This window comes from Bufo gargarizans, chromosome 1 (assembly GCF_014858855.1).
Source record: "Bufo gargarizans isolate SCDJY-AF-19 chromosome 1, ASM1485885v1, whole genome shotgun sequence".
Taxonomy (NCBI): Eukaryota; Metazoa; Chordata; class Amphibia; order Anura; family Bufonidae; genus Bufo; species Bufo gargarizans.
Genome location: NC_058080.1, coordinates 620,344,234 through 620,366,870, shown reverse-complemented (window position 1 = coordinate 620,366,870; position 22,637 = coordinate 620,344,234). Strand labels below are relative to the sequence as shown.

Below are 22,637 nucleotides of genomic sequence, written 5' to 3'. Positions count from 1 at the left end.
TCATACGGTGAGGATTAGGGATGCTTTAGGAGATGACCTGCTCCCTGATTCCGGCATCCTGGCCTAGCTGTTTCCTCATTATATTTGACATTGTACAGTGTTTTTTTTCCCCCACTTCCCATTGTGACAATTATAGCCGCATTTTGTACTGGACCGCTTTATCCCTCCAGTTTCATACTGAGGCATATAAAGGCTTTGTATGGAATCTGACAGAAAACAAAATTGTGGCATGCATTGGATGTCATATCCGTATTCTCCTCTACAAAAATAATTCCATCATCATTACCAGAAAAAAATAAAGCTATAAAAATCAGTAAGCAGCAACAATCCTGCTTTTTATTTTTTCCAGGTTACAGGAGGAAAGTATTCATAGACTACTCAAGAGTAAGAACCGAAAACTGTACAGACAGAATTATGACTAATCAAACCTGGAGCCTTTATCTACAGAACATTTAAAATAAGTTATAAAATATTACCAATAAAATATCTTAAGATTTCTCTGAGATCTCTGTTTATAGATTATAAATAACTGAATGGGTTATCCAGGAATTTGATACTGATAGCCTATTCTCAGGATAGGTCTTAAATGTCAGATCAGTGGGGGTCCACCTCCCAGAACTCCCATGCATCATCTGTTCAAAGAGGCTGCAGTTCTCCGTGAGAGCTTAAGCCTCTTCCTAGACCAGTGATGTCACCATACATTGGTCACATGGCCTAGGTACACTTGAATGGGGCTGAGCTGAACTACCAAGCACAGCTGCTATCCAATGTAAGGTAAGCTGTGAGGAGTCCACAGTGCTCACCAGAGCTCCGGTGAGTGCAGCTGATAAAGGGGGTCAATGGTCAGCAGGTAAACAATGAAGGGAAGGCAGCGCAGCCTTCTCTTCAAACAGCTGATCAGCAGGGGTGATGGGTGTCGGACCCCTGCTGATCAGATATTTATGACCTATCCTAAGGACAGGCTATCAATATCAAATTCCTGGATAACCCCTTTAAGTATTATAAATAATAAAAAATAACTTAAAAACAAGAAAGTATCAAGCCCAATTAAAGAGGTTTTCCAGGACCCATCTGGTCCAGCAAACCCACCCTTATTACACAGAACTCGCCTGTAGAAGAAAGTTTGTATTATACTTACCATTCTAAAGTTGAATCACTCGGCCCCCTGGGAACCTGGTTAAGTCACATGCCTCTTCTTAAATTCCAGTTTTCATGTATGAAGTCACGTTTTCAGTCTGAGCTATGGACAGAAAGTACTTTCTGCTGTGGAGGAGGCCAGAGCTATTCCTGAACCTGGTGCATGTGCAAACTCCTGAATCTACCTCCTCTACACATGTGCCGGGGACAGAAATAGTTCTGGCCTTGTCCATTGTGGAAGTGACGTCCATAGCCCAGGCTGGAAACCTGGTGAAGGAGGTGATGTCCACAGAAGCTGGATTTTCCGAAGAGGAGCTTCACTTGACTGGGTTCCCAAAACGTTTGAATGGTAACTATATTATTAACTTTCTCCTACAAGCGATTTATGTGTAATTAAGGTGGATTTGAAGGACCCGCTGTGTTCTGGAAACCCTCTTTAAATATCACTAGAAATGAATGTGAAATGCTTGTTATAGAAATGTAAGGACCAACATTAGGAGGTGTAGCATACTTAAAAGGAAATAACATTTTGGGAAATGTGCCTGCAGGTTAAAGAGCAGAGAAGGACTACATTTACTTCTGCTTCGTGGTTTCCCCTTTTCTGTTCCTTTCTTAGAACAGAAAAACGGAGAACAAAAACTTCCGTGCCAAATCTGTTATATGATGGAAACCAATGACACCCCACAGAAACAGACAGAATCTGCAATGGAGTCTGCGGCACAGATGTGAACCCAGCCTTACTTCTGTGAGTTTCTTAATTGTTGCATCCTCTCTTTTTCCCCAGAGAGTAGACAAACAGCGATTGCCCCCAATGTTGTATAAACCTGCAGATATTTTCTGTAAAAATATATAATACTGTACCATGTATCTACCATTTGATCTCTTATTTTCTAATTGAAACTTTGAAAAACAGCACCAATACATCATGACATTTAGCTGGGTATATGTACAGCAGTATGGGCCAATGTGACAGCAAAATTATACAAAATACAGCTTCAGTCAAATAGAATAAATTTCATAAAATATATGTCATTGCCGTCTTCATTTAAAAATATTCTGCCCTTCTGGAGGATTAATATGCGATTACAGTACAATCATTTTCAAGCATCTAGTCTAAGGAACTCACTGTAGGTTACCCTTTAATAATGCAGCACATAGGATTCTGCTTTAAGTCTATGACTTCTTCAAGGCCTTCCGCAGGTCGCTGTAGAAGTTCACCAGGGAGCCAGCCATGGCAAAGTCCACAGTGCTCTGAGGAAGCATTCCTCTCAGGTCGGTCTGAATGTAGCCAGTCAGGAAGCTGTGCTCAGGATTGTTCTGGAGGGGTACGCAGAACCAGCCGCAGGGGTGATTAAAGCCACGGACGCAGTGTGGCCTCACGGCTTCATATTCGATGCTAACACCTGTGGTGGAAGAAAAGAGACATGTTACTGCACAGCAAACGCCTGCATCAGGAACTCGGCGGGGTTATTGCACAGAATCCATGCGGGTCTTTATTCTATGCATAGCATTGTTGTCATTTCAATGCTCATGTGAGGCTCTGTTCATATCACATTAGGAGCCAATGCCGGAGGGATCTCCCAAGGTAAACCTCCAAAATGAGGTTGTGACGTATCCCACTGTATAATGATAGAGGCACAGATTGCATAGAAGCTCCTACTGTAAAAAAAAGCATATACAGTACTACGTGTTATACAGTATGTTACTCAAGCTACAACTGGTATATGTCGCTATTTTATTTGATTAGTATAGTAGACCATGCTACTTTACAGAAGGCATACAGCACAAAAAGTCAGAATAGGTTCACAACTCCTTTAGGTAAATCTGGTAGTCTGTCCTGGCAGAGGAATAGACTACCGGAGTTACCTTGTCCAACATAGCCAGACGCCTCAACACACCACCAGATTCCCCATTCACTATACCAGATTCTAACAGGGATCCAGTAGGTTTCGGGCATAAATGTTGGCTTTCGACTGGACTAATAACGCTGCATGCAGTGGTATCTGAGCAGCTGAAACCGCCATTTATGCTGGAAACCGGTCAGATTCCATTATAGTGAATGGCTATTCTGGATATGGTAACTCCGGTAGTCTGTTCCCTTGGTGAAACAGACCACCAGATTTACCTAACAGACTTGTGAACCTACCCTAAGTTTTCATACTTTGTGTCCCCACTGGTTTTACTGAAAGTAACTCAGATCAACATACGGTTCCATGGTCAAGTTTGTTTCAAACTATTTATGGGGGTATGGGTCGAGTGACCGCGCAACAGATGCTAAAATGTGCCCATATTATAGCCGGATTTCATTTGTACTGGAAATTCAGTAATGGAGAAAACATACAAATTCTAAGACCACATTCAGACAGCAATGTTACAAAACCCCGTCCATGTGTGGTAGAGAAAATGAGGGCATCGTGTCCGTGTGTGTGTGCCCAGTGTTACAGAATGCAGACGCACCGCCCACAGCATCGCAACGGCAAGTAGGACGGAGGGCCATTTCAGTTCGCCAGCACCAGATCCCCCACCAAACGGATACGGCGCCTGCACCGCCCACAGCCGCGCACATGCAAGCAGGTCGGAGAGCCGCCATTTCAGTTCGCCAGCACCAGATCCCCCACCAATCAGGATACGGCGCCTGCACCGCCCACAGCCGCGCACATGCAAGCAGGTCGGAGAGCCGCCATTTCAGTTCGCCCACACCGGGGTGTGGAGCCCGGAGACCCCTCCTCTCTGTCCTCCCTCCTCATGGAGCCCACTCCCCCAGTGTCCCTACACGACTCCACTGCCCTCAGCCCTGTCACTGCCCTGCCGCCAGCTGTGGCTCCGCTCTATATAATAATCTATAGGAGCTGTGACCACTGAAGAACCTGCACTGATCATATAGAATAGTCTACACCTCATAATAATCGACACTATATAATAATATATACAATAATCTATAGGCGCTGTGACTGCTGACATCACATAGAGGAATCTGCACTGATCACATATTATAATCTACACTTCATAATAATCTATATATAATAATCTACACTGATCATATAGAATAATCTATTCTATACAATCCATAGGAGCTGTGACCACTGACATGTCTGCTGCTCATATAGGGGAACCTGCACTGATCATCTATACTAATAAAAGACCTGTGTGCGTGCTCAGGGTTGCGTGTCGGTGTGTGTGCCGATAAGTGAAGTGCGCATCCAGCCGCTCCACATGCCGCCCGCACCGCCCACAGCTGCGCGCCGGCCAATCACCGCCTCCTATGGTGTGCTCTCCACGTCGGAGCGCCACCATTACGTGCATCACAGAGGCGCACAGTCCATGTACTGTCAGACACACACAGCAGCTGCTGCCAGCAGTATTAGCCACCAGTCTCAGCACCACCAGTCAGTGCTAGCCATCTCAGCCATAGCCACCAGTCTTGGCTACCAGCCACAGCCACCAGTCTAAGCCACCAGTCAGTGCCACTAGCCACAGCATCAGTCACAGTACCAGCAGTCTCAGCCACCAATCAGTGTCAGCATTCTCAGCTTCAGCCAGCACTCTGTGTCAGCAGTCTCAGCTACAAGCCACAGTCAGCAGTCTCAGCCACAGCCATCAGTTAGTGCCAGCAGTCTCAGCCAGCACTCCGTGTCAGCAGTCTCAGCTACAAGCCACAGTCAGCAGTCTCAGCCACAGCCATCAGTCAGTGCCAACAGTCTCAGCCAGCACTCCGTGTCAGCAGTCTCAGCTACAAGCCACAGTCAGCAGTCTCAGCCACAGCCATCAGTTAGTGCCAGCAGTCTCAGCCACCAGTCAGTGCCAGCAGTCTCAGCCACCAGTCAGTGCCAACAGTCTCAGCCACCAGTCAGTGCCAGCAAAGAAACACAATGTGGTCAAGTTCCCTTGTCATTTAATATAGACTGTCCCTACTAATGTTTATGCACTACTGTTCTAGCTCCCCGTTATTGTAACAGGCTTAAAGTCTAGTATAGTAATAATGTATTAATATATAGATGAAAAGGACATCCAAAATAAATATATATAAAAATGTGAAAAATAAATATAGAAATAGTGATAACAAGCAAAAATGAGAATCAAGAATATGAAAAACTGAAATTATACCGCAAGTTAAAAGACCGTCTTCATATTTTGTGGTGTAGGAGAAATCTATAAATTCTCTTGGGGAAATGATGTTCAAAAGTTGTCCAGCGGTTGTGTAGGACATCACACAGCAACCCTATTGTGCAAACAGATCAAGAGAAACATTCATTAGCAGGTTTTATTAACAAGGAGACATGATATGATCTTCTATGGGTTTGGGTTCTCAATGAAATCCCTGAGGCAAATGTATTTACACTGTTTGGCTACATCCATGTTGGACGCAGGTTTGGCTGCACATTTGCCACAATTTCACGATTTGTATTCCAATACATGCAGAAGCAAGTGGAGCGGTAATGTCATAGTGCCACCTGCTGGATCGGTAATCACACTGCACAGAAAAGAGAAGTCGGGGACCTAGGAGAATTTACAGACCCATGGGTGAGAGAAAATACTATGTAGGGGTGAAACATATTTACGTTTTATTAGAAAATGCCATTGGGAATGAAGAGGGGAGATGAGAACACCCCTTTAAAGCCCTGAAATACATTGCATATTGTAAGGAAACGCTGCAGAGGTAACATTGGGCCTTACAGCTGTCTACAAGGAATGGAGTCGATGGGCCAGGAATAGCAGCTACTACTGACTCCAGTGAAGCACTATCACAGGCCGTGTACCTGTTGGAAATCCTTAATGATATCCATTGTGGTCATCAAGCTGTCCCACTGAAGCCTGTAAGGTCCCGGCCGGATATAGTCAACAACTCTGTTTGTCACATCTGCCACAACTCCCTCCACTTTGTACCTGTAATAAAAAAAATCTATTGAAATTTGACCAGGTACATAAAACTGATAATGAGTAACTAGCAATGACGGATTCAGACTCCGGGCCAACAAATGGCCCATGTGAAGTGCCAGACTGTCCTACTACAGCCAGGCTGACACTGAGCTGAGCAGGTAAACAGCTTGGCAAAATGAAAGGGGTTCTGCAGGATTTTTATACTGACGACCTATCCACAGGGTAGGTCATCAACATCAGATCAATTGGGATTTTGACTCCAGGCTCCCCCTCCAACCAATCATCTGAGCTACTGCAGAACAGCTGATCGGTGGGGATGCCAGGAGTGAGAAAAAGTCCTGGAGAGCGCCATTAAAGCTGTGTCCTGCTGCTCATCACTGACTTCCACAGTAGCCGCCCCCCAATATTCTAGCATGACAAACTTAGTTTCATATTTAAGGGTACTCTCACACTAGCGTTATTATTTTCCGGCATTGAGTTCGGTCCTAGGGGCTCAATACCGGAAAAGAACTGATTCGTTTTATCCCCATGCATTCTGAATGGAGAGTAATCCGTTCAGGATGCATCAGGATGTCTTCAGTTCAGTCTTTTTGACTATTCAGGACAGAGATAATATCGCAGCAAACGGTCCGGACAGCCATTAATATAACTGCCTGTTCTTGTCCGCAAAACGGACAAGAATAGGACAGGTTATATTTTTTTTTGCAGGGGCCACGGAACGGAGCAACGGATTCAGACAGCACACAGAGTGCTGTCCGCATCTTTTGCGGCCCTATTGAAGTGAATGGGTCCGCATCCGAGCTGCAAAAAACTGCAGCTCGGATGCGGACCAAAACAATGCCTGTGTGCATGAGGCCGAAAACAGAGCCAAGCACAAACGATGACCGCCAGATACAATTGTCTCAAGGTCCGTTTTCCTTGAGACATGGATCTGAGTAGACCATGCCCTAAATTTCTCCATGTATACCTTCGGTCCATGCAGAAAACTGAAGTGTGAGTAGCAGCACTTACTTCTATGGGTCGGTGTACACAAGACATCACAAGTACATAAATTATGTTCGTGTGAATAAGGCCCTAGGGCATTTCATGAGCAGTGCAGTGTTCCCCAGACTTCTATGGTACATTGATAGGAAATAATTTATAAAATGAGGGATGTCTGGTCCCCATTTCTGTTGGACTAGTGGCCATGCATGTTCACTCACTCTCCATTTACTATGGGATATATACTGAGAGTTTCCCTTCAGTACAGTGGTGACCAGTCCCACCATATCTCCTATCAGTGGACTGCTGCATCCCACCAGTCCAATGAGTCCACCGGTGGACTGCTGCATCACATCTGGACCGAAATATCACTTGAATTGATTGGGATACGTGCTGTCTTATTATGCTGGGGGAGGATATCCATATATCCATTGAACTGTTGCCGTTACTCATTATGTGATATGATCAGAATAAAATGATGCTTTTCTATATTTTATGTAAACTGATATGCCAGCCAATGGTGCCTGGTCCCTCTCAAAGGGACCAGGCACCCGAGCAGTGGGGATCACAGTGCACTTCCAGGGGTTTTCTGAGATTGATAACCTACCCCCAGATATCACATCGGTGGGGGTCCAGCTCCAGGAACCCCTGCAGATCAGCGCAGAGCTGTGGCCTCTTTCTATGCCATGTGACGCCACGTTCATGGGTCACATTGCCCAGGCGCAGCTTAGTCCCATTCAAGCAATACCAAGCATGGCTGCTAACCAATGGACGGCGATGTTCTTGGTAAGCTGCGACGTCGTGGCCTCCTCAAACAGCTGGTCAGCAGGGTCCAGAGGTCGGATTCCTGCCGATCTGATATCGATGCCCTATCCTCAGGACAGCTCATCAATATCAGAATCGCGGAAACCCCCTTTAATGAGACTCTTATCATATTGAGTCGATAGGCCATAAATTCCTGCTGCAGGAAGACCTCACCACTCATGAAATAGAGGAGTATAAGAAATAGACCTTTCGTGCATCACGTCTATAAAGTGGGACATTGGTGCTGTCTTTACACATACTTTTCTGGTACAAGATATAGACAGACACTTACAGGCATCCGCCAAATTCTTCAGAAGGTTTTCGCCAGACTGTTACGTCACTCTGGAAAGCAGAGAAGTCAAGGTCAATGCTGATAGTTACCAGATAGCAGAATACAATCTAATGGATCACGCCGTTATCATCTAAAGTACACAAAGACTACACAGTAATAGATAAGCACAGTAATGTAAACTTTCTGCACCGGTTTCTCTTTTCTTCAACATGAATACATTTGCAAACATGTGCAGGCGCTGACATAAGAACCCAAATTTCAGACACCAGTAGTACAGGTCTAGGTGCACTGACTACCTGAGCCATGGGATCTGTCTAGCTCTGCTTTCCATGCAGAACGTTACACCCGAAATCATATTCATTTCATTTTCATAAATGATGATAAGAAAGTGATGAGAATTGTATGGTAATTGAGGTAATTCACATCTCCACTGGTGAACTCTGTTCTAAGTCCGATTACTCGGAGGGAAATTGTATGATAATAGGACATAATAGTAGACCTTTAACCAGTATTTATTCCATGAACTTCTGCTACTACCTTATCACATAGAGATCATTAAAGTGGATGCATCACCTAAACTCATACTTACTAATTAAACCCAGATACCGATACATATTATTTCTAATGTGGCTTTTTTTTCTTTAGATTTTTGTTATTCCATTTCTGTACATAATGGTGGCAAACATCTTGCCTGCGCTGCTGACAACATTTAGAGAAATGCTGGACAGCAGCTTCCATGGCTTCTACAGCTTTTCTAGGCAAATGACTTGTGCATATGTCATTGTGCAGTGAGGGGGAGTAGATAAGCTGCGGTTATCACCTTTTATGAATATTGGATTTTGTATTATCAACACATAAGTATTCCTTTTTTAATTGTAAAACTGCCTGCAATGATAATGAGATGACTGTTTAAAAGTACTCTCTACAGGAGAGCAAGTATGAGCCTATCATGAGGCACAGTGGTCTTTGCAAGATTTTTAGGATTTTTATTAAGAGAGTGACAAGGAATAAAAAAATAAAATAAAATCATTAAACATTCCAAAACAAGGTGTTATAACTAGGCTTGAGCGAATCAACCTTTGGATCATAGATTTAAAGTCGCTTCGTTCAAATACTTCGATTTCAATGCTGTATCCTTCGGGATTAAAATGAATTGGCTCCATGGAGCCAAAGTTCGCTTCGCCCAAAGTCGCGCGAGACTGTATTCATATCTGCTATCTATGGCCTACGTACCTCGATACCAAAGCCCAGTTAAGATTTCTATTTTAAATTGTTTTTCAATAAGCAGATATAAATACAGTAGGAATTAAACAAAGTCTTGCGCGACTTCAGCCGAGAAGAACTTTGGCCCCACAGAGCCAATATATTTTAATGCTGTATGGATACAGCATTAAATTCAAAGTATTTGAATGGAACGACTTTGGATCTATGATCCGAAGATCAATTCACTCAAGCCTAGTATTAACCATAAAAACTTGATTTAAAGAAACAGGTCATTTTCTGACGACAGGTTTCTTTTAAGCCACAGTCAGCAGTGAGTAGACATTTTGAGAGATCCAGGCTGTTTCACACTTTACAAGCCGTGGGCAATGGTGCCCCCGGCATGTAAAGTGCTGACAGAGGGAGCGGACTCCCTCTGTCTCCCATCGGCACCCCGCAAATGCAATCGTGGGGTGCTGAAATGTGTGAAGGCTAGTTCGGGTCTATGAAGGCCCTAAGCCTGCCTTGATTAGTTTCCAGCAGGATGTGCCTCTCTGGCGCAGCCTGCTGGTCAGTGTCAGAATAGCACTGACATTAAAATGCAATGCACTATAGGGATAGTGCATTGCATTTTAGAAACAATCAAAAAGCTGTCTGTTATAGTCCTCTTGTGGGTAAAAAAAATTAAGCTTTTTTCCATTGAAAATAGACAGAATTGCTAATTTATTCTTAGTTGCCACTGAAAAAACGTAATAACAAGCGATCAAAAAGCATCATTTACTCCAAAATGATACCAATGAAAAAACTAGATTTTTGTACTTACCGTAAAATCTGTTTCTCTTCCGTTCATTGGGGGACACAGGCTTCACCATAGGTATAGCTGCTGCCACTAGAAGGCAGACACTAAGCACAAAAGTGTGAGCTCCTCCCTTCAGCTATACCCTTCCTACAGGGACCAAGCTAAAACAGTTTGTGCAAAAGCAGTAGGAGAAGCAAGAAAAAAAAAAAATGGAAAACCAAACATTGTACAAACCCAGAACCATGCAGGCCACAAAAAGGGAAGGTAAATAGAGAAAATGGGTGAGAGCTGTATCCCCCAATGAACGGAAGAGAAACAGATTTTATGGTAAATACAAAAATCTAGTTTTCTCATCCGTATCATTGGGGACACAGGCTTCCAAATGTGGGTCACAAATTAAGAAAACCTTCCGGCCAATCAGAGAACCGCCGTCTGCAAAACTCTAAGCCCCAGAGAAGTGTCAGAAACACAAAGGTGTGCACTCTGTAAAAATTTGAAAAGGCGTGCAAAGATGACCAGGTAACAGCCTTGCATACCTGAAGGGCCAAAGCCCCATGATGCACTGCCCAAGAGGCCCCAACTGCTCGAGTAAAATGAGCAGTAACCCAGAAGGGTGGAGCCCGTTCACTGATGTGGTATGCTTACACAATGGCCAAACGATTCCATCGGGAAATGGAAGTTTTGGACGAAGTAAATCCTCGTCTCAGCCCTTTTGAAATGACGAACAGCGAATCCGTTTGTTGGAAAGATGACGTTTGAGATAGATAGATGCGAACGGCTCGTACCAAATCCAAAGTGTGGAGCGACTGCTCACAAGGATGAGAAGAGCCGGACAAAAATAAGGCAGAATGAGCTCTTCATTGAGATGGAATGCCAACACGACCTTCGGAAGGAAGGACTGAACAGGGCGAAGGACAACTTTGTCTAGAAGGAGGATCAGGAAGGGCGACCGACAGGAAAGAGCCACGAGCTCCGACACCCTACGGATGGAAGTGATTGCCACCAAAAACGCCACCTTGTAGGACAGGAAGCACGGACAGAACACCTGCTGCAAAGGCTCAAATGGGGAAGACTGAAGAGCGTTGAGCACCAGACTAAGGTCCCAAGGATCCAACGGAGGGCGGTAAAGTGGTGCGGGGTGCACAACCCCCTACAGAGAGGTCCAAACCGCCGAAAGCGAAGCAAAGTTCAGCTGAAATAGGATGGAAAGAGCCAAAACTCCACGGAATCACGAGAGCACCGTATGCCAGAGCCAAGGGATCCTTGGACCGCACAGCGAAGTTCTCGACCTTGTGGTTGAAAGGCCATGAGATCCACGTCTGGCCGAACCCAACGCTCGCAGATGGCTAGAAAGACCTGCGGATGAAGAGCCTATTCGCCGGGATCGAGACGCTCCCGACTGAGTCGAAGTCGGCGATCCAGTTGTCAACGCCGGGGATGTGCACTGCCAACAGTGCTAAAACATGGCTCTCCGCCCAGCTGAGAATCAGTGCTGTCTCCGCCATGGCGGTGCTGCCCTGATTATTGAGGTACACCACGGCCGTGGAGTTGCCAGACTGAACCCAAACCGGACATCCCCAGAGGTGGTCAGTCCAATGAAGCAAAGAGAGACAAATCTCCCTAATTCCAGAATGTTGATAGGGAGTGAGCACTCCTCGCGTGACCACACGCCTTGACCGGATAGATTTTTCAGAACTCCCCCCCCCCCCAGCCCCGGAGGCTTGCATCCGTTGTCAACACCGTCCAGCGGAGGGGGAGGAAAGAGTGGCCCGACGTCAGCATCGGGGACACCAACCACCACCTGAGGGCTCGGCGGGAGGGGGCAGGGAGACGTATGAGCTGATCCAGGGAGGCTGGGGATCGGTCCCAATTGGTTAGAATGGCTCGCTGAAGAGTCCTAGTATGGAACTAAGCATAGGGTACTGCTTCGAAAGGCAGAGACCATGTGACCCAGAACCCACATGCAGTGACGAATGGGAAGAGGACGAGACCACAACAAGGGGAGAATCTGAAGACGGAGAGTGGATAGCTTCTCCGGGGCAAGAGTACCTTGGCCTGAAAGGTGTCGAGTAACATGCCCAGAAAGGTTAGTCGCTGAGATGGATAAAGGCATGACTTTGGCCAGTTCAGTATCCATCCGAAGCATTCCAGGGTGTCCAGAACGATGCCCAGGCTGTCCGCCGTTGCCCGGAATGACAGACCCTTTATCAGAATATCGTCCAAGTATGGAATCGCCACTATACCTCTGGCATGGAGCAGGGTCATGACCGCCGCCAGAATCTTCGTAAAGACTCTGGAAGCTGTGGCCAGGCCGAACGGGAGGGCCACAAACTGGTAATGAAAAGGACCCACTGCGAGCTGGAGAAATTTTTGGTGACTGACGCAAATGGAGACATGGAGATAAGTGTCCTTGATGTCTATTGAGGACAGGTACTCCCCCGGTTCCATGGACGCATTGACCGATCTCAGGTACTCCATCCAGAAGCGGCGGAGCCGAAGGAAGTGGTTGAGGGCTTTGAGGTCCAGAATGGGACAGAACGTACCCTCCTTCTTGGGGACCACAAAGAGATTGTAGTAGAACCCGCAAAAACGGTCTTGTGCAGGAACCAGGCTGATCACTCCCTGCTGCAGAAGAGTGTGGATAGCCTGAAAAAAGAAATTTGCGGCAGAGGGAGAGGTCGGGGAAGACAAGCGAAAAAAAACAGGGAGGAGGGGGAACCTGAATTCCAGTTTGTAACCCTCTGACATGACCTCTCTCACCCAGGCATCCGAGACGTGAGCCAGCCAGACATGACGAAACAGATGAAGACGGCCGCCCACCCGATCAGAGGGTGCTGAAAGCCGCACGTCATGCAGAGGAGGTCTTGGGGGTATAGGATTTGGAGCCATGTTTGCTGGGAAGTTTGAAGGAAGGCTTGCGCTTCTGATCCGGGGTAGACTTGGGGCTAGAAAAACTCAAAAAGGGGAGAAAAAGAGACCTACGCTGTTTTGACTTGTTGAAACGCACCCTGCTTTGTGGTAAATGAATGCTCTTACCACCTGTAGCATCAAAAATGATCTCATTTTAGGCGTTTGCCAAAAAGTCTGCTGCTGGTAAAGGGGAGGGCCGTCAAGGCCCGGTTTGAAGCATTATCTGCCGCCCAGCAGGAGAGCCATAGGGTACGGCGAATAGCCACTAAAAGGGCTGACGAGAGGGCCATTAGTCTGGCCGCATCCAAGAGGCTTCACAAATATACGAACTGGCATGGGAGAGCTGCAGGGCAATATCGGAAAGTTCCTCAGAGGGATCCCCTGAGGAGAGACCCTGGCGTAATTTGTTTGCCCACTCACCCATAGCTTTGCTCACCCATGTAAAAACCGGGCGCAGTGCTGTGCCCACTGCTTCAAAGGATGATTTTCCGAAAGCTTCCAATGTTTTATCCTTGTGATCAGAGAAGGAGGCCCCATCTGCCATAGGCAAAGAGGTATGTTTATCCAAGAGGGTTACTGGAGGGTCCACAATAGGTGAGGACGACCACTTCTTAGTCAAATCCTCCGGAAAAGGATAAAGCACGTCTAAGCGTTTTGGCAAAGCAAAACGTCTGTCAGGAAAATTCCACTCCTTGGAAAGAGAGAAATCAAAATCCTGGTGGTTGGGGAAACATTTGAGCAAACGATGGGATCGCCTGAATGAAAGTACCCCGGACATTATGGAGGGGTACGCATGGCCATAATGGCATTGCCTGATGCCTGCTTTTGTCCCTGGGCTGGGATGGTTTTATGCCCAGTGACAGGATGGGTATTTTTAGATGCTGGTAATTTGGAGGGAAAAGGTTTCCCACTCTTTGTGGGATCACTGGGCAGAAATGTAACTTTGCCTGGTGATTTGTGCTTACATGGTCCAGACAACTAGCCTATGATTAAGAACAAATGGACGGCACTGCGCTTCCTTTAGAGTCCGGGTGCGCGGTCAGCAGGTCGGATCCCCATGTAATTATAATACAAAGAACCAGCACTCCGTAATTTCTTGCTGCAAAGGAACTTTTTTATTCGTCACCCATTTGTGACGCGCGTTTCGCCATCACCTGTTATTTGATAAAGGCACACATTAGTGCCGAAACGCGCGTCACAAATGGGTGACGAATAAAGAAGTTCCTTTGCAGCAAAGAAATTACGGAGTGCTGGTTCTTTGTATTATAAGTAGCCTATGATGTCCCAGGGTCTTGGGTGAGTTTACCTGAGCCCTGGTAACAAGGTTTGATTGGTGGATGAGGGGGAGAACGGACTATAAGTATCCGAGCTATGCAGGCTGGTCTTGCCTTTGATCTGCACCTGCCCGTGGAGCAGGATCCTTCGTGCCCCTCCCGCCCACCCCTTTTTCATGGTTATGTTTGGCCACGGCCTGGGGAAGGGTGATGGAAGGATAGTCATCCCGTGATGGGATGGACTGTGATAGATATGTTTTATGGTTAATAGAGTCTGAGTTTATGACTAGACTCTTAAAGGGGTTGTCCAGGTTCAGAGCTGAACCTGGACAGCCCTCCATTTTCCCCCTGGCAGCCCCCCTGACATGAGCATCGGAGCAGTTCATGCTCCGATGCTCTCCTTTGCCCTGCGCTAAATCGCGCAGGGCAAAGGCATTTTCTGAGTTCCGGTGACGTACCGGGGCTCTCTATGGGGCTGACAGGAACCCCGGTGACGTCACCGGCACTGATGGGCGGGATTTGGCTCTGCCCTAGCCAGTAAAACAGCTAGGGCAGAGCTAAAGCCCGCCCCTCAGAGCCGGTGACGTCACCGAACACACTGCTGGGCGGAAGTTACCGCCCGGCAGTGTGTTATTGTAAACACAAGAGCCTGTGCCCTGCGCGATCTAGCGCAGGGCACGGGAGCGCATCGGAGCATGAGATGCTCCGATGCCAGGCTCAGGAGGGCTGCCGGGGTGAAAATAAGGGTATGTCCGGGTTCAGCTCTGAACCCGGACAACCCCTTTAAATGATTCAGTAAGATTGTTAATGGTTATTTTAATAAATCAGGCCTTGGCCAATTTTTTACCTCCACTCTTTAGTCGGTGTGTTTATTAATGTTATGATTTAATACTGTGGTTTAAATGGGTTGGAAGGAAGGCGGAAATATGCCATGTATTGCCATGAAAAACTCAAGCCGGCCAATGAGCAGGGTCCTCAACCTGTAAGGTTTCTATAACCACTGTAATGAGATTGTCCACCATAGAGGACAGTTTTGAAGACTGATCCTCAGGAGAGACAAAGCTCACACTTTTGTGCTTAGTGTCTTAGTGGCAGCAGCTATATCCATGGTGAAGACTGTGTCCCCCAATGATACGGATGAGAAATACAAGTCTTCCGCAAAAATCAAGCCCTCACACAACTCCATAGAAAAAAAAAAAAAAGTTATGGGTCTAGGAAGCAGCAATGCAAAAACATTTTTCTTTCTTTAAAAAAGGTGTTTTATTGCAAAAAAAGTAGTAAAACATATAAAAAAAACATGTATCTGGTATCACTGTAATTGTACTGAACCAGAGAATAAAGATATTATGTTATTTATACTAAAAAATTAGCGCTGTAAAATGTATAAAGTAAACTCCCAGAAAGAGTTAATAAAAGTTTATCAGAAAGTTATGTATACCCCAAAATGGCACCATTAAAATCTACAACTTGTGCCGCAAAAATCAACCCCTCATAAAGCTATATAGACAGAAAAATAAAAAAGTTACAGCTCTTGGAATGCAACAATGAAAAAAGGAAAAAAAAACGCTTGGTCAAAAATGCCCAAAACATGCTGGTCACTTAGGGGTTAATGTAAATCTCCAAACCAGGAAAACCAAAAGCCTTATATATAATCAGAGATGGTGTCATGTAAATGTTAGCACCTAAAATACAACACTGACTCCATAAGGTTATCAAACCTAATGACTCAGTCAAACTAATCCAAGTCTGGACCAATTAAACCTTCAGATGCCCGAGCTTGCATGGCAGGAGCATGCTCATAAAGAACATGACTCCTGAGCTAGCACACTCACAGCATTATATATGACTGTATTTATGACTACTAGGATATAGGTCTTGGTCATGTTTGAGATTGTAAATCTCTTCTCTCTGATTAGCAAGAACATGGGAGCAAAGATTACCTGGGACATACGATGATGAGGATAACTGAATAAGTGAACTATTTCCTTCAGAACTGTCAGGAAGAAATGCAATGGAGAATGGATCTAAGGATGGAACAAACCACAGCATGGAAAAATGAGTCCACATGTAAACCTTCCTTTTTTTTCAGAGGAAACGGGTCCTAGAAGTTCTAAGAACCTCAACAAGATGAAATTACATTGATGGCCCTAATTTTCAGTAGGGGGGTGGGGGGGATTAAAAAACCTGACTTGGCAAAGATTATAGATAGAAGAGAAGAACATTCTTCAGGCTCCCCACATCACTAGGATATACTGACAACTTAGCTTAGGAGCTGATGACTACTTGCAGTTGAGGAAGTCTTAAAGGGGTTATCCCAAAAAATGCATTTATCAGCTATTCACAGGACAGGTGATAGATATGAGATCACTGGGGGTCCGACCACTTGGATTCCAGCAATTCCTAGGCAAGTGGTCTCATCTCTATGGGCCTTTTGTGGTGCTGTCTGCATCAGTCCCACAGAAGTGAAAGGGGTGGTGGGCCAGAGGTCATAGCAGCAATCCAAAATGTATCACCTATCCAGTGGGTGACTGATTGTGAGTTAACCCATTCAATGGTAGTCTAGTGAATGGGTTTCTTTTATTGGTCAGCATGGCGGCACTGTTGCTTTGCAGTGCAGGAGTCCTGGATTCGAATCCTACCATGGATGACATCCTGAAGGACAAATGTATTACCAGCTCACCTTTCCACTGGGTGCACGGATGTTTTGGGAACACAATGTAGTAGAAAGAAGGGTGAATGCCATGATTAAGACTGATGTTGTCAAACGCATTAGCAAAACAACCCTGTCCTTTATGTTACAGTAAGATCTACATTTGATTTTAGGATGTGGAAGCTGGACCTTCTTTTTAGCATCCTCAAGGAGTTGCATGGTTTTGTGGGTTTCCTTCAGGTACTCTGGTTTTTTTCTTTACTCCCAAAACATACTGAGAGATTCATCTGGTATTCAGATTGTGAGCCCCAAAGTGGACAGTGAATGATAGGACAATCTCTGTACAGCACTGCAGAATATGTAAGCGCCATATAAATGAGTAAAAGACATAGAATCTCTATGGCGATCAGAGGTAGTGAACGATATAACAGATAAATATTTAGTATTCTGGGGCAGTGAAGGGTTTAACAGAAACATCCCCTGGTGGCCTAGGGTGGTGAAGGGATGAACTGCTCATACTTAGTGTCCAGAACGTAGCTCCTGGCTGTGGAGCTTCCAGCTCTCTGCTCATGTCCTGCATTGATCACAGAAAATAATGGAGAGCAGAAGATGGCGCTGTCATTAAATCTTTCTGGTATGTGGGGGCCAGTACAGGTGGGACCCCTAGGGCAGGTTCTCATATTGAACATACTGCCCCCCTCCTACACAGGTAGCCAGGGAATAAATCCATGTATTATGGACTTTATCCTCAGACATGCATATAGTAAGTGGAGGTCCAGATGACCTCTTACCACTCCAGACAAGTATGGTTTAGTAGACGCTTGTATTCCATGTGGAATATAACTGTTTTTCAAAACTTTATGTCTTCTATTTCTGTTATTCCTCCTAGAAATTTATGAATAAACTGACCACTATTACCCGTTAGTGGTGTGTCCCTAGAAAAGCTGATACCATTCAATCAGAGGAATAACAGAGGAGCCCCACAACGCAGAGTTCTAAGAAATGATGCCCCAGAATTGTTATGTCATGAGGAATAACAGACATGTCAGGAGAGGGGAGAGGTCCTCTCTGAAATGAAACCTTTTTGCATTAGCAGGGAGTTATGTGACAGCATCCGAGTACCTGCCTATGAGGAGGCTGACCGACTGTCTCATCCCACACTTAGGCCCCTTACCCTAAGTTCACAAGTCGGTGTAGACGTCTATTACGACAAATCTGGAACGATTACAAATTGCAAGGAACTGAATCGGCGCTGAGAAAAAGAAAGTTTTCAAAGAACTGCGTCACATATACTAAGGCCTCATGCACCAGCTGTGTCCGTATTGCGGATGCAGAATCCGGAAGGTGCGGAATGGAGGCACGGACCCCCACGGAAGCCCTACAGAGTGCTTCCATGGAGTTCCTCTCCGTACCGCAACAATAGAACATGTTCTATTTTTTTGCGGTGCTGACGGATCATGGACCCATTCAAGTTGAATAGGTCTGGGTCTGTTTGCGGTCCCCAATGCACGGAACGGCCGGGCAACGACCGTGTGCATGAAGCCTAAGCCAGAGTATGGATATAGTCTAGAGCAGTGATGGCTAACCTCCGGCACTCTAGCTGTGGTAAAACTACAACTCCCAAGATGCACACTTGCTTGGCTGTTCTCAGAACTCCATAGAAATGAATTGAGCATGCTAGGAGTCGTAGTTTGACCACAACTGGAGTGCCGGAGGTTAGCCATCACTGCCCTAGAGGTATGGACTACCACTTCTCTGCAGGTAGAGGTGGTAACAACCCACAACCTTCAAGGAGAAAGGCACACTATTTTTTTATTGACTTGTATGGCTCAGTAATGAGTGTATCTACTCAGTATTAAAGAAGCACTCCCACAAAAAATATTATTCTCTGACCTGTTAGAAAGGTACATGATGTCATCTGTAGTGAAGATAATCTCTTACCAGTGACTGTATTTGTGAGTTATACCTCCCTTCTGATCCTCAGCTGGGTCATCTGACTTTCCAAATAACACAGAATCTTATGTGTGAACAGGAAGCCAGTTCTCTATGTATTCCTATGTCAGTCTCATAGGAATGAATAAAGAAGTAACTGACTTCCTGTCCTGTGTCAGTTGGAGAGCAGAGAATTGGTCACATGACACAGCTGAGAATCAGAAGGGAGGTTATAACTCACAAAATACAGTCATAGGTGAGAAGATTACCTGCACTACAGTTTACATCATGTAATGAGTGCTTCTTTGAGAAAAAATAGCACAGAATAAAGACAAATACTTGGAAGACACTTACTGATTTCTTAGCCACACTCCATGTGTCATCTGGAATGCTGTGGTACTGGATCAATGTGTTCTGCAGTTTAGTTGACACAGACGGTACATCGATCTCCTCCATGTTTCTGGGCAAAAACAAACCAAATTATTAGGCAGGCATGTAGTAGTAAAGTAAGAAAAAAGTAGAGTCAGAGAAAAGTGTCTCTCCCTGCACCACATTCATCATTCAGCCTGAGCCCCTGTGACAAATCTGATGCAGGACAGACTACATTTACACCATCCTCAGGGTTACCACCAGATTGATCATCCAGCCCGTGCCCTTGTGAATAATCCCATTGTATAAAAGTATGGAGTGAGGCAATCCTGGACAAGTAGATGAGAGCTGTCATCTGAGACCCAGCATCTACATACTTCTACAATGTGTGGAACTATACTGATGGTGAGAATATGAATCCTGCACATCCTGTGCTCCAGATCCACTGACTGCATCAGCCCCATCCTTCAATGAGAGGTGCACGAATCTGCACCCTCTATGTCCATAAGGCCCCTTTCACACAAGTGAGTTTTCCGTGCGGGTACAATGCGTGACGTGAACGCATTGCACCCGCACTGAATCCTGAACCATTGATTTCAATGGGAGCGTTTTTTTTTTCACTTATCACTTCTGCGTTGCGTAAAAAATCACAGCATGTTCTATATTCTGCGTTTTTTCACGCAGCCCAGGCCCCATAGAAGTGAATGGGGCTTCAGTGAAAACCGCATTTCATTCGGAAGCAAGTGCGGGTGCGATGCCTTTTTCACTGATGGTAGCTAAGAAATGTTGTTTGTAAACCTTTCGTTTTTTTATCACGCGTGTGAAAAACGCATCAAAACGCATTACACCTGCGTGGAAAAAAATGAACGCAATCGCAGACAAAACTGACTGAACTTGCTTGCAAAATGGTTTCACTGAAGGCACCCTGAACGCATCCGGAGCCAATCCATCACGCTCGTGTGAAAGAGGCCTTAAGAAGCCTGAACGCGTCTGGCCATAATATTCTGCAATTCATATCTAAGCTTAAAGAGGTTGTGCACTTTGGTAGGGGCAGGTTGGCATACCCTGCTCCTGGGCAGACATGCGAAGGGAAGCATACTTACCTGCTTCCCCACTCCTCTTCTCCCTAGTCTTGGCAGCTCCGCTGCGGTCCCAAGAAGTACGCTACCAGACTGACGCCACTGCAGCCAAATGCATGAACATCTGATATGACTGCTGCGGCCGGTGATTGGCTGCAGTGGCATCAAAACGGTAATTGACATCCTGGGAGCGCAGGAGAGGAGCGTGGAGACAGCACCAGGAAGCAAGTAAGTAGGCTTCCCTTCGCAGGTCATCCATGAAGTGGGGTTTGAACCACCCCAGCCCCAAAGGTGCACAACCCCTTTAAAGGGAGTCTGTCACCTCCATATGGCCATATACAGTGCTTACATGGCTCTGTAGCACACCTATACAGGATTATAGCAGTACCTTTGTCTTTGTCTTTAGACTTGCACAAGCAGGAAAAACGAAGTTTAATTCATATGCAAATGAGCACCCGCAAGTGCCCAGGGGCGGCGTTCACTGTGTAGGTGCCCAGGCTGCTCTGCCTTCTTTTCACTTTACTCCTCCCGGTCCTCCAAGTCTCTTGCCTCATCGATAGGTCCAGACTTGGAGGGCGGGCAAAGGAAGAGGCTGGGGAGGAGTAAAGTGAAGGCAGAGCAGCCTGGGCACTTACACACTGAACGCCGCCCCTGGGCACTTGTGAGTGCTCATTTGCATATGAATTAAACTGTTTTTTTCCTGCTTGTGCAAGTCTAAAGACAAAGGTACAGTTACAATCCTGTATAGGTGTGCTACAGAGCCATGTAAGCACTGGATATGGCCATATGGAGGTGACCGACTCCCTTTAAAGGGGTTATCCAACATAGTATATATTTTTAAATACCCTCTACCACTCAGAGAGACCTTTTGGGAGAAGCATACTTACCTGCACCTTGTCTTCACTGCGCATCAGTCCCCGCATGTAAACGTTCAGCATGGACAAAGTGGTGACTTATCCCAAAGCAGCACTGGACCCAGCAGTGATGTGCCAAGCAGCACTGGATCCAGCAGTGATGTGCCAAGCAGCACTGAACCCAGCAGTGATGTGCCAAGCAGCACTGGACCCAGCAGTGATGTGCCAAGCAGCACTGGACCCAGCAGTGATGTGCCAAGCAGCACTGAACCCAGCAGTGATGTGCCAAGCAGCACTGGACCCAGCAGTGATGTGCCAAGCAGCACTGGATCCAGCAGTGATGTGCCAAGCAGCACTGAACCCAGCAGTGATGTGCCAAGCAGCACTGGACCCAGCAGTGATGTGCCAAGCAGCACTAGACCCAGCAGTGATGTGCCAAGCAGCACTGGACCCAGCAGTGATGTGCCAAGCAGCACTGGACCCAGCAGTGATGTGCCAAGCAGCACTGGACCCAGCAGTGATGTGCCAAGCAGCACTGGACCCAGCAGTGATGTGCCAAGCAGCACTGGACCCAGCAGGGATGTGCCAAGCAGCACTGGACCCAGCAGGGATGTGCCAAGCAGCACTGGACCCAGCAGGGATGTGCCAAGCAGCACTGGACCCAGCAGGGATGTGCCAAGCAGCACTGGACCCAGCAGGGATGTGCCAAGCAGCACTGGACCCAGCAGTGATGTGCCAAGCAGCACTGGACCCAGCAGGGATGTGCCAAGCAGCACTGGACCCAGCAGGGATGTGCCAAGCAGCACTGGACCCAGCAGGGATGTGCCAAGCAGCACTGGACCCAGCAGGGATGTGCCTCACTGTCCTGTTTGATCTGATGAGTGACAGTAATCAGGTGTGCACACAGCTCCTGTATCGCCCCCCAGGCTTCCTATCACACGGTCACCATAGTGCCATGGTCCTGCACACAGATCTGGGTCCAGCACCGGTTCTGTCCGCACACTACTACTGACGATCCACGTCCGCATTATGCCTGCATCAGCCTATTACACACCATGAAGAAACATCGTTTACAACCTCTGGTAGAACCACAAGCGCCAGCAATGCATGTGATGTGGCAGTTATACAGACTCCTGTGTGTTCCTCCGCGGGAAATACTCCCTGTGAATTGTGAATAACTAATCAATATAACAAACACAAGATCCGCGCGGTCCCCAGACACTCACCCGCTGCGCCTCCTCACCCTCCGGATGCCAGAGGCACAGTGTGCGCGGCATCAGCAGTTTCACTACTAGCCAATCACAGCGCACTGCCATTCATAGGGCGTAACGCGACTGAGTGCTGCAACCTATCAGAGGAGACCTGCATCATGGCCCCGCCCATGAAGTCATTGAAGTAACGAGAGTGGGCGGAGCTGTGTCATTGAAGCATCGTCCTGTGATCCAGTGGCGTAGACGACAGCTGCACACCCAACATGT

The 22,637-nt window shown here is 46.4% G+C and overlaps 1 protein-coding gene across 1 annotated transcript; it reads right to left on the bottom strand.

The window, feature by feature from the left end:
- Positions 1–308: 308 nt before the first annotated feature.
- STARD4 (StAR related lipid transfer domain containing 4) lies at positions 309–22,420 on the bottom strand. Its single transcript, XM_044291221.1, has 6 exons — positions 22,386–22,420; positions 19,212–19,317; positions 8,093–8,142; positions 5,895–6,021; positions 5,242–5,356; positions 309–2,540 (listed from the first exon to the last, which is right to left on the bottom strand). The coding sequence occupies exons 2-6, from the start codon at positions 19,311–19,313 to the stop codon at positions 2,311–2,313; spliced, it is 624 nt and encodes a 207-aa protein (XP_044147156.1). The 5' UTR covers positions 19,314–19,317; positions 22,386–22,420; the 3' UTR covers positions 309–2,310.
- Positions 22,421–22,637: the final 217 nt, after the last annotated feature.